This window comes from Lathamus discolor, chromosome 4 (assembly GCF_037157495.1).
Source record: "Lathamus discolor isolate bLatDis1 chromosome 4, bLatDis1.hap1, whole genome shotgun sequence".
NCBI lineage: Eukaryota > Metazoa > Chordata > Aves > Psittaciformes > Psittacidae > Lathamus > Lathamus discolor.
Genome location: NC_088887.1, coordinates 41,114,262 through 41,126,679, shown reverse-complemented (window position 1 = coordinate 41,126,679; position 12,418 = coordinate 41,114,262). Strand labels below are relative to the sequence as shown.

Here is a 12,418-nt window from a genome sequence, read left to right as displayed (position 1 = left end):
TAGAGTTTCTAAAAGCTACACAACTAGTCTCAGCAAGTTGTCCTTGTCCTTGATTTCACTGTGTGGTCAATGAAGGAAAGTTGACATTTTCATGATGAGGACAAACTGATTTTAGAGGTCTTTCTCCCCTCCCCTTTGGCATCCACTCATTTGTAGCAGAAGCTTCAGCCATGAGTTCTGATTTAATGCTTAAATTCAGCAGCAATGAATTCAGCTAAATGTGGGAGGACTCACATTCTACTTTTCCTTTGGGATGTATAACTGCCTCCTGTGCCTAGCTGGAAAATCAGCTTTGAACTGAGGCTGAGGTTGTCTCTTCCATTTAATTTCTTATTTTCTCAACAAGTTAATCATTCAGTGACACTTTAGTAGAGCGGGAAGAGAAATAACTAATGAGAAAAATGTAGTTATGAAGGTACTATAAGAATTATTAATCATAGAATCATTCAGGTTTGAAAGGACCTTTAAGATCATCAAGTACAACCATTAACTTAGCACTGCCAAGTGCACCTACTAAACCATTGACCAAAAGTCAATTTTGAAGTAAATATCTAAGATTGGTTAATAAAATGTGCATTTTCTGATAGTTTTTAGTGAAACACATTGTATTTCACACATTTTTCCAATTTCCAATTAGGATATACCTAAACTGTATAACAGTGCCTTAAGAAATCATCTTTCAGCTAGAATGTGCAATGTCTCTGGAATGTGAAGCAATATGCCCACAACAGCACACTAACTCTGTGCCAAGCGAAGTATCTTCTCCTTGGAGGAAAAGTTTATCAACTAAAGTGTGCTGCTATAAGACAGTTACACTGTTCGGGGAATCTGAAGCATCTCCCACCTGTGCTGCTCTATGATGTATGGATGCACGGCCTCAGGATTGCTCACTTCATCTTTTCTGCAACCTAAGTTCCATTTTCAAAACTAGTATCTGCTTTTAAGACCAATCAACAATCTAAATAACTCTTGAACACTTTGGAGTGATTTACTAAATTCTTCAAATCATGTTACCCTATTCATCCCAAATTCAAAACACATTTCTGGATTTTCCTCCATATGGAAACAACAGGTTTCCTACAGCAAATACACAACTGTTATATCTAATTTTCAATTGTTATAAATGCTATGTAGAACATACTAGTTTTGCTTTCTGTTACGAAAGCAAATTGTACCCTTTCCCCATTTGCTCCTCTTCTGTTCTCCCAAACTGATTTTTCCAACTTCAGTTACACAAAAAACTGTATCACAGAGCAAACTAGAAGATTAAAGCTTGAGTTGGAAGCAAGGTTATTGAGAAGTATTTGGATCATGACAGGAAGTATAGCAACTTTCATTTAATTAGGCAAACAGAAGTTGGTAGAAGGATTAGTATATAGCAACAAAAAACTGCAGTATAGTCAAGGGAATTGAATCAAACTGTCCAAACTATGACAGTCCCCCTAGGAACAGGACAGAGGTGTGTGCAGTGACATTCTGCTTTATGTTATCATTAAAAAGTCCTAATATCCATTTCATCAGTCATGCAATGACTGCACAGAAATAACTCAATGAGATAATGGAACAGAAAAAAGTGAGCTGATTTGAGTTTAAATACAGTAACAAAAAGATGCTGTCAGTTGACTTGAAAAAATAAATGGGTATGTTTTGTGGTACTACACCAGAGAACACCAGAGCCCTGATTTTTGTTATCTGATTTAAAAAATGTGAAACTTTAAAACTTGATTTTTTTTTTTTTATACATATGCTATGGTTAACATAAAGGAGCTGGGCAAAATAATAGGAAATTATATTCTTCTTTCACTGACATTTGGGCCACATGTATAGATTGATTTCTTTATTTTCCACAAAAAAAAAATCTTCTCTTTTTATGGCCTCTCTTTTTAACCTGTAAATCAGCAAAACATAAGAATAAGTAAAAAAGTAATCTATTTTAAACTTTCACTACTGAAAAGAAATAATTTCTTTTTAACTAGCAAATAGTTCTTCCGCTAATTTCAGACCAACTGCTATTCCACAGAGACAGCCATAAAAACATTACATTTGAAGTGACCAACTATTAGAGGTTAAAAAAAAAATAACTGGAAAGAGTATTCACTTTAAGGATTGTGTCACCCCTGAAACCACAGTTAACAAACCAAGAAACTAATCAACACTATAAAGAGATCAAAAACTAAAGCGATATTTGAAATTCTTGAAAGTTGTATTACAGTTGTATTATGGTGCCCTAAAAATAAAGCACGTCTTAAACAAGCATGCAGAGAAAAAAAGTAAAACAATATGATAAACAGCACCAACACTACTTCAAGCATTTGACTAACAAAGGATTTGACTGCCACGAAGTGACAAAATTATGGTTTTAACATACCTGTTTAGAGTTGCTCTCCACCTTCTGCAAAAGGCTCTCCCAGCGCTGGGCAATATTTTCAAGGCGACTTTCCAGCTTTTGAGCCACTGCTTTATTTTTCACAGCTACAAGGAGGTCTTGGCTGAGTGACTTCAGCTTACCCATCATTTGCCTTTTCATTTCTAGATCTCCTTTTAGGATCTGTTAAAGAAAGTAACAGCAGGAAGAACAATAATTTATACATAAAAACCCAAACAAACCAATGAAATCAAACCAAACCAACCCAACAAACCTAGAAGAAAATTCCAAAAGAGTGCATCATAAACACCGAAAATGGGTAGGGGTATTTCATGGAAATTCCTATACTTCCATGCTGTTGTTAGTGTAAAAACTGCTGTCAGAGCTGACATGTTGGAATGAACACATTGCACTTGACAAAACAATATAGCATGACAGGTGGAGCAACACCAGACATCTCAGAATGCCTCAGGTGGCAACATAAATCAGAAAGCTAACAGCTGTGTGACATTAATAACCTTAAAACTGCACTAATGTTAACAACTACATCAACATTTCAAAAATATTATTTAAGGTTTTGTTGTACTTTGTAATATATTGAGTATTAAGACTCACTGGGGGAAAAAAAATACCTAAAATGCTGATAAACAAAAAAATGCACAATTTACAAATCGGCAAGAAAATAAATTTTACTGTTTGCTTTACCAAATTACCAAATAACTCAGTCATAACTTATGTCAAGTGCATACTGTAAACTCCAATATTTCAATATTGTAAAGTGGTTTCCTTATTTATTGGTAATGTGCTTCTACTAGTTATTTTGTACTTTTGTACTTTTTCAGTAAATCTCAACATGTTACAAAAAAGAGGAATGCCATCACCTTCATTTTACAGTTTGCAAAACTTAGGCACGGACATGAAAACAACTTAACAAACCTGTGCCATAAATGACAGTAAAATTTCACCTCAGCCTGTTAATTTACATTCTACATTCTCAATGCATCACATACTCATGCTCTGTCACCCTTTTTTTGCCTTGTGTAGGAATTACAGTGACAATTATAGTGACAGTGAATAAACAATAGGTGGAAAATAAAAAAAAAAAAAACAACAAACCAAAATGAAGCACAGCTGTTTTAAAGAACTATTTTTAGAACTAGAGCAACTACCCATCAACATGAGGGAAAAAGAAGTCGGTACTAATACATGCACGAAGTATTAAGGCCTAAACAGTTTTTATGACCTTTAGACTAAGTAGATCCCAGTAGAGAGTTAATGACAAAAGAGAAAAGTTTTCACATACAACTACTGAAATCCTCTGAAACAAGCCATTTGAGATCATTAAAACACAAAAAATTCCTTGCAAAAAACAGGATTATCTGAAAAAAAATTCTTACAAATAGATATTTTGGGTACAGCATATAAATGAAGAGAAAAATCTAACTGATTTGATATCAACTTCCACACAACATTAGAACTGCATGAAGTTTTATACTGATTAAAAATGCATTCTATCTACTCATTTCAATAAAGAATGAAAACGTTACTGCTAAAGCTGAGAGAAAAGGAGGGACAGCAGTACTGGGTTTACACGGCAAGATATTGGTAGCAGGAGGGCTGCAACTGTAGCATCTTTGAAAAGACACCAGGGGCTACCACCACATTGGATAGAACCAATTCCAGATGGCTCCAAAATAGACCTACTGCCCCCCACAGCTGAGCCCACCAGTGACTCCAGTGGTGCTTCTGTAATGCTTTCATCAAGAAAGGGTAAAACCTGCTGTGCAGAAGCTTTGAGATAGAGGAGTGAGAAAAAATGTCACAGAAAGAGCTCTGCAGACACCAAAGTCAGTGAGGAAGGAGAGGAAGAAGGTGCTGTAAGAGCCAGAGCCAAAATTCTCCTGCAGCTCATGGTGCAGACCATGGTGATTTAAGCTGTGCCCTGCAGCCCATGGAAGTCCACAGTGGAATAGATATCCACCCGCAGCCCAGGGAGGACGCCACACCAGAGCAGGTAGATGTGCCTGAAAGAAGCTGTGACCCTATGGAGAACCTGTGCTGGAGCAGGCTCCTGGCAGGACTTGTGGTGCTGCGGAGAGGAGCCCACACTAGAACAGGTTTGCTGGCAGGAGTTGTGATCCCACAGGGGACACAGACTGCAGCAGTCTTCCTGAAGGACTGCACCCTGTGGAAAGGACCCATGCTGCAGCAGTTCGTGAAGAACTCTCTTCCATGGGTAGGACCGTATGCTGGAGCAGGGAAACAGTGTGAAGAGGAAGTTGCAGCAGAGACAAAGTGTTATAAACTGACTGCAACCCCCGTTCTCTATTGCCCTGTGACACCTATGGCAGGAGGTAGAGAAGTCAGGAGTGAAGTTGAGCCTGGGAAGAAGTGAGAGATAAGAAGGTAGTTTAAGATTGTTCTTATTTCTCATTATCCTACTCTGATTTAGTGGGCAATAAATAAGATTATGCTAACAACCATACTTTTAGGTTTTGAATTTTGGAAAAAAAAAAAAAAAATCAACAAATATTAACTTGTCATTCCATAAATCAACAAGGATATTTACCACTAATTTTGGACCACCTACAAGGTAAGACTTAAACAATCAAGCTGTAAGAATTCTAATTAAAAACCCCCCACAACTTTAATATTTGTATATGTGAGAACGAAATAGAGTAGATTTTAGAAGTCAGTTACTTAAACTTCAGAAACATCATGGTATTTAGATTGGCCAAAAGCAAAAACGTTTCTAGTTTTAAAACAGAAGGATGAGAAGGACGTAAATTCAAAAATTATTTTTAAAAATCTAAGGTTGAGCCTACTGTATAACCAAGTAATTAATAATCAATTGAGAATTGTTCATGCCTGAAAATTCTACTATGTAAAGTGTAAAATCAAGTCTTGAAATAATGCCTAGGACACTTCCATCCCCCCACCATTTGACAAGAAATAATAATAGTTCTCTTCAAACATATTCCTAAAGAAGTTCTTATTTACAGCAATAATAAATTACCTCTTTTAACAAAAGCACAGACGTGAGTGTTTCCTTTCCTCTAAATGTATAAACAGCCATCGCTATGTAAAAAAATAGTGCACACCGTACCATTTGCTTTACAAATGTCCTAATGCTACAAAAGTATTTTGAAGTCTAGGCTGTGACAAGTTTTCCACCTCTACCAGCACAGCAACTTTCTAGGCCAGTCAGACACATTCCCTCCATAAAGTGCATAGTGAAGTATTTTTTGAAGAGTGCACAATGCATAGTGAAGTATTTTTTGAAGAGTGAGGTAGAGGACATGTTGAAAAGGGTACATTTTGCATATGTAAACAGAATCCCAAAACACAGTTGAATTATAGTTGTAAAGTAATACTAATGTCAGCATTTCACAGCTTTTGAATATGTAGCTTTTTCAAGTTCAAGGAATGCATAAAAGGCTTTGCTTTGTGATAAGTGCCTAGTCATGTGCATATGTCTTCGTAAATATACATATATAATCAGTCACACACAATATATACATCAATAGTATCAACAAAGAAACCTTCAGTGCAAAAGTATACATATTTTTAAGACACCCAAATGCTACTTCAGCTCATAAACTTCTGACAGCCAAGGAAAATATCTTTATTGATTGTCTCCTTTATCAGCAACGCCATGGGCCAACCTAATCCATCAACATGAGAATGTCCATTCTTAAAGTATGAAAGAGCTATTCTGCTAAACCATATTGACTGAGAGTGAGAGAAAGTCACATGCAGTCAGACTCACAAATAAGAAAATTGAACATAAAATAAGAGAATGAAAAATACATACAGCTAATTTGCGTAGACTGGTCAGCATTTCATTTTGATCTTTAAAGCCAGTTGTATGAATTTCTCTCACAGCATCCTCTTTCTCAGTAAGCCATGCATCAAAAAGGCACTGAAAAAAAATTGAAGAGAATTAAAAGGCTTCTGTTAGGCCTTTCCTTGTGCAATTTTTTGAAGGACATGCAAACTTAATAACTGTTAAAACTACTCACTTGCTCTTCTGCAAAGTGCTGCCATTTACGTAGAATATCTTGCAAAAGGACCCATCGTTCTTCTGTCCATCTGCAGATGGCTGCCCACCGGTTTCCAAAGCGCTAGGAAAAAAGAAACACACAACAGATGTTTGTGGGGCTTTTTTCGTTTTTTTGTTGTTGTTGTTGTTGTTGTTGTTGTTGTTGTTGTTGTTTGTTTGTTTTTTTAATGAAGCAATCTGATTTTCCTATGGCATTACAAATTTTTGTGAAAACTTTTTCCTAATTGACTTTTTACAGTCTTAAGCCCTTAAAACATGTTGCATGCCACACTGAAATGGATCTTATCACCATTTGAAACAAAAAAAAGAATAATGGAGAGACTAGGAAAAGCAACACAGCCAATAGCTGAGAATTTTAATACTAATTTTTCTATTAAGTCTCTTGATACTACACACTCAGAAACACCCTGAGTTTCAAAACTTCACAATGCCAAACACATAATTACTTGAAACATGATTGTAGTGGCCTAAAGATGTAATCAAAGCAAAATATCTTGTTTTTAAATTGCACCATCAGTGTGGTTGATATAAGTTCTTAACTGTTTTAAAATATTGCATTAAAAAAACTTCACCTTATAAGCTAACCAGCATAATCTCAGTGAGGTTTCCCACATATTTGTAGCGTAAGCTACTATATAAATTTTAGAATTACACAAAACACTACCTTGTTAACTCTCCCTTATTTTAGTTGAAAACAAGCATTACTTTATTTTAATCTCCTACTAGCCTTTATTAAAAAATGCCTAAGACAGAAGATGAGCTTTAATAATGCTGTGATGGTGTCACATGCCATAAAACTTCTATTGCAACAATTTACAATTATTTAATTACCCCTGATTAATTATTCACCTGCTTCCAAATAAAACCCCCTATAAAATCTACAAAATATTCTATACTACTGCATTCTTATTTTTTTCCCTCTACTTCGAATGCATGTTTTGACAAAAAGTTTATTTTTCATATTTATTTGCTTGATAATTCTCCCTTATAATTAGATATTTTATTATGCTCTATTTTTACATATTTTTCATATGATTGTAATTTAATTTTAGCAAAAAATGTAGCATCCAAATGGTAGATTTCAAAAGCAAGGGATTAATATTCAGACTGTATTTACTACCAGGAATGAAAGAATTTAATTTTGCACTGCCTAGAAAATGAGAGGTAAAATTTCAGGATGCTATTTGAATTTGTCACTTTATTGGTTTCACGTCAAAGCAAGAAGTTAGCAGCTACCATGTTTATCATTTAGTGAACATTAAACCTATAACAAATCTTGCAGACTAAAGAGGCTCCTGTCATGACAATTAGTTATATAATATTACATATTAGTTCAATTTAGAAAAAATTAAAACTATCTCTAATCAAATATCATAATAATGCTAATTTAAAAATATGTCAATTCTTAAACAGCACAAATACATTAATACAGAGAAATATTCCTTCCCAGTCACTTACTGCATAATTAGAAAGTAGGTTTTGAGAAAGCTGTTTTGCCTTTTTCAGGCTTAATATTTGGGTCATGGTTTCGGTATATATTTGGAATTATATACTGTATATTTGCTTTCTTTCCTAATTATATCTAGCTAAAAGCCAAGCAATTCTACAAATCTAAGAATGTGATTTCTTTTCATATTAAAATCATGTTTATTATTAGTGTTTGCTTGCCACAAACCATAATGTGATCAAAGATAACCAACAGATGCTTCTAATCTGAACCCTGATCTGAAACTCTGTCTTTCCTAATAATTCCAACAATTCAGGATAATTATTATTAGTTATGTACTCAGAAACACTGTACATGATTCAACAAAGTCATAAGTAAGTGACTTCTTCTTGTTGCTTAACAAGGTCCAAATCTAAGTACTAGATTTTACCTATATGCCTTTTCTTCCCACCACCAGAGAAGAAAAATCTCTTAATTGCTAAAATTCTATTTATACAGATAGTGAGGTGAATCACATTTTATTGTTTGAGTGCCCATTTTACACAGAAGCATATGGACACTAATTATGTACTACATTCAAAAATACTCTTACAGTTCTTATTCAAGGATTTACAAATTATCCCAAAGTTAAGCGGCAAAGGTTTTGGTACACTGGGTTTAGATTAATGTTTTTGGAAAAACCTTTTAATGACCAGACGTCTCTCCATTGGTAATGCAGGTTTAGATCAGAATAAATGACACTGTGCACATCTAAGCAGTATTTCTCAGCTGCCCGAAATTTTTAATTCTCATATAAGCCAAATACAGTCTTTGACGAGAAAAACATTTAATTAAAAAAGGATAGACTTTAACAGACTTTCATAGACTCTACATTCTTAAAGAACTTCATTCTTACATTATGCAATACCATGAGTTAGGCAAGCTCTTGCATCTTTATATCCAATGTGGACGCTTTTAAGGTTCAAATGGACAGGGTGCTAGAATGTCTGGTCTAGGTCATACTATGCCCAGAAAGGTTGGGCCAGATGATCCTGGAGGTCCCTTCCAACCCAGTATTCTATGATTGTTCTCCAGCTTGCAAAGGGACATACATAATAGATATACATTGTATCTATATGTGCATGGATGCAGAGGAAAACTTGGTGGAAAGATACACTAATCCACAAAAACAAATATCAAACCACTGATTACTAATTCAATAATAATTCCTTAATTATTATTATTCAGTAATCAACTAATTACATTGGATATATATTTGAGATAAACTGAAAAAAAAAAAAAAAAGAAATTCAACAGATTGGATTTTTTCTTTTCTTTTTAATCACTTTCCAAATAGTGGTTAAAGAGTATAAATATTTCATTTTCTAAACTCTCTTCAAGAAAAACACCCTAAGTATTCTCTATTAGAATATGAAGTAAACCAAAATTAGAGGTGTACAACCCCATACAATATAGCACCACAGTAGATACCTAAGTAGGAATGTCTACAACGTTCAGCCTGGTTTCAGCTACAGGCTCATTCCTGGGATCATTAAAGCTACACATAACAAGGCTTCTTTTCTATCACAAACTGCAATAGAGTACAGTTCTGTATGAATACATACCTTACATAACTGCCCATAAATCACATCATCACACATAATGAAAGTTATGGTAATTGGCATATAATCATCATTTACCATGATGTCCATGACTGCAATAGCAACATATGAACTGTTACTTTTCTCTGTTAATTTCTTTGTGTGTCTGCGTATTGTATTTGAATAGTTAAAGTTATGCTAATCATACTTTGAGTCTAAGCCTCAAACTCAATTCTGTATCTTTCATGTTTATGCTACTTCAGACTTATATTGTATGCTTTTGATGGTTTATAAATAAATCAGTAAATCTTTTAATGATAAGTATTTTATAAAAATTCTCATACCTGAATTAATTTTTCAATACCTCACATTCAAGCAGCTGACTTTTCTTAATAATCCTCATAAAGAAATAGTTTGCTTTCAACATCTGAAGTAACATCTTCAGCAACTTGCCTTTATCACTATGGTATACCTTGAAAAACAGTTTTTGCTTGCTCATGTAGAAAACACCAAAAACTCAAGAGTACAATATCAAATACCTGGCTCTGCATTTGCTCTAAGAAAGGCATTGATATTCATACTGAAAAACTTTTGTTGAGTCAATTCAAAATACTACTTTCTGCGTATGATTTCAAAGAACCAAACCCCCTACCTTTAAAAGTTTCACAATACACTTTATTTTAATAAAGTAAGTAATATGAATAAGTAACTGCACTGATAAAAGGGTTGATAGAGTGACCTGCCTGAAACCTGTTATTTCTCATGAGAGATGATAACAACCATGACAATAAGAAATACTGTTTGGCCGAATAGGTCTAAGAAACACAATTTCAAGTCAGAAATACCATGTCAGGACCGTTTATTTGTAAAGCAGTTACTGACCACTAAATCATATGGTGCTCAACTTTATCTCCTTATTCACATCTGTCCTGGGTTTAGCAGTAGCTGTCATTTTTTCTCCTTCTTAGTAGCTGGTGCAGTGCTGTGTTTTTGATTTTCGGCCTGGGAACAGCATTGATAACACCGATGTTTTTGGTTACTGCTCAAATGTTTCGGCTGACCAAGGACTTTGTGAGTCTCATGCTCTGCCAGGGAGGAGGGGAAGCCGGGAGGAAGCAGAGACAGGACACCTGACCCAAACTAACCAAAGAGGTATTCCATACCACAGCACGTCATGCCCCGGATGTAACTGGGAGGGACCCGGAAGAGCACTCTCCTCTTGGTTGGGCTCATTTCGGCGGGTGGTATTGTATTCTCTTCCCTTGTTATTTCTCTTATCATTATTATTATTGGTGGTAGCAGCAGTGATTTGTGTTATACCTTAGTTACTGGACTGCTCTTATCTCAACCCTTGGGAGTTACATCCTTTCAATTCTCCTCCCCAATCCTCTGGGAGCGGGAAAGTGGGGGGGAAGAGAAGAAAGAGGTGGGGGGGGGGGGGGGGGGGAGTAGAAACTGCGTGGCTGACTTGCCTACAGGGCTTAAACCACAACAACATCAAATAGTAGCTGATACTGCAAGTAATCTGTGTGGTGCCCAGAAACTCAGACTGCACCAATGGTTTTGTTCCAAACACCTGAAAAAACAATCTCCAGGGAAACTGACTGAATGCAGACTGAAAGGTAAGATGCCTCCCTGCTCCCTCAAAATTCCTCTTTTTACAGTCCTCAGTGGATTTTTCCAAGAAACCTGCACGTAAAAAAATAACACCTTTTTTTGGTTTTTTTTTCTATTTTCAGAGGGCTTTGAAAGAATACTCTTTATGACTACCAAAAATAGAAGATAAAATACTCCTAGTCTGCAAAAAGGTCTAAGTAAGGGAACATGAGAACGGAAGAAACTGAGTAAAACCAACACAACTCTTGGGAATACTGGAGTGAATATACAAAAAGTTAAAGAACATGCCTCAAGTCTGCAACTAATAGAATAGTTTTATTGAAAGATGTTTTTCTAACAAGATAAGGCTATCCACTTTTTAAATCAAGGAGGAATAGATGAAATATACTTTTGCCCATATATAATATATATGATGCCAGCAGGACTAGGGAAGTGATTGGCCCCCTGTACTTGGCACTGGTAAGGCTGCATGTGGAATACTGTGTTCAGTTCTAGGCCCCTCACTGCCAGAGACACATTGAGCAGCTGCAGCAGGTCCAGAGAAGGTCAGTGAAGCTTGCAAAGGATCTGGAGCACAAGTCTAATGAGGAACAGCTGAGGGAACTGGGGTTGTTCAGCCTGAAGAAAAGGAGGCTCAAGGGAGACCTTATCACTTTCTACAACTGCCTGAAAGGAGGTTGTAGTGAAGTAGGGGTTGGTCTCTTCTTCCAAGTAACAAGTGAGAGGACAAGAAGAAATGGCCTCAAAGAGATTTAGACTGGGTATTAGGAAAAATTTCTTTACAGACAGGATTGACAAGCATTGGAACAGATTGCCAGGGAAGCGTTGGCATCACTACCCCTGGAGGTATTTAAAAGATGTGTGGATGTGGCATTTAGGGACATGGCTCAGTGGTGGACTTGGTAGTGCAAGGTTAATGGTTGGTTTCAGTGATCTTAAAAGTCTTTCCAACATGAACGATCCTATGATTAAGAAGCATATCTTTACTGAGAGGATGGTCTAACACTGTAACAGGCTAGCTAGAGAGGTGGCTGATACTCCAAGCTTGTCAGCGTTTAAGAGGCATTTTGACAATGTACTTCACAACATGCTTTCACTTGGTCAACCCTGAACTGGTCAGGCAGTTAGACTAGATGACCCTTGTTAAGTGTCTTCCAACTGAAATAGTCTATTCTATCCTTTAACATTACTCACTCCTTTTCAATGTATTTTTACGAGAACTACCCATACATCTTCTTCAATCAAATAGAAGTACCCTGAATAATATGAATATATCACAGAGAGTGTAAATTACAGTCTCAAGCTCCCTTCCCTCAGCAGGGTAAAAAGCCATCAGGAGCAGCTGA

At 35.9% G+C, this 12,418-nt stretch overlaps 1 protein-coding gene across 13 annotated transcripts in view; it reads right to left on the bottom strand.

The window, feature by feature from the left end:
• DMD (dystrophin) overlaps window positions 1–12,418 on the bottom strand; it is a 1,176,091-nt gene that overhangs the window by 706,768 nt on the left and 456,905 nt on the right. For all 13 annotated transcript variants that reach the window (XM_065677219.1, XM_065677222.1, XM_065677220.1 and 10 more), the window contains 3 exons: window positions 6,388–6,489; window positions 6,180–6,287; window positions 2,369–2,548 (listed from right to left, as the gene is read on the bottom strand). In XM_065677219.1, coding sequence (XP_065533291.1) covers window positions 2,369–2,548; window positions 6,180–6,287; window positions 6,388–6,489 — 390 coding nt within the window. The remainder of the gene's footprint in view (window positions 1–2,368; window positions 2,549–6,179; window positions 6,288–6,387; window positions 6,490–12,418) is intronic.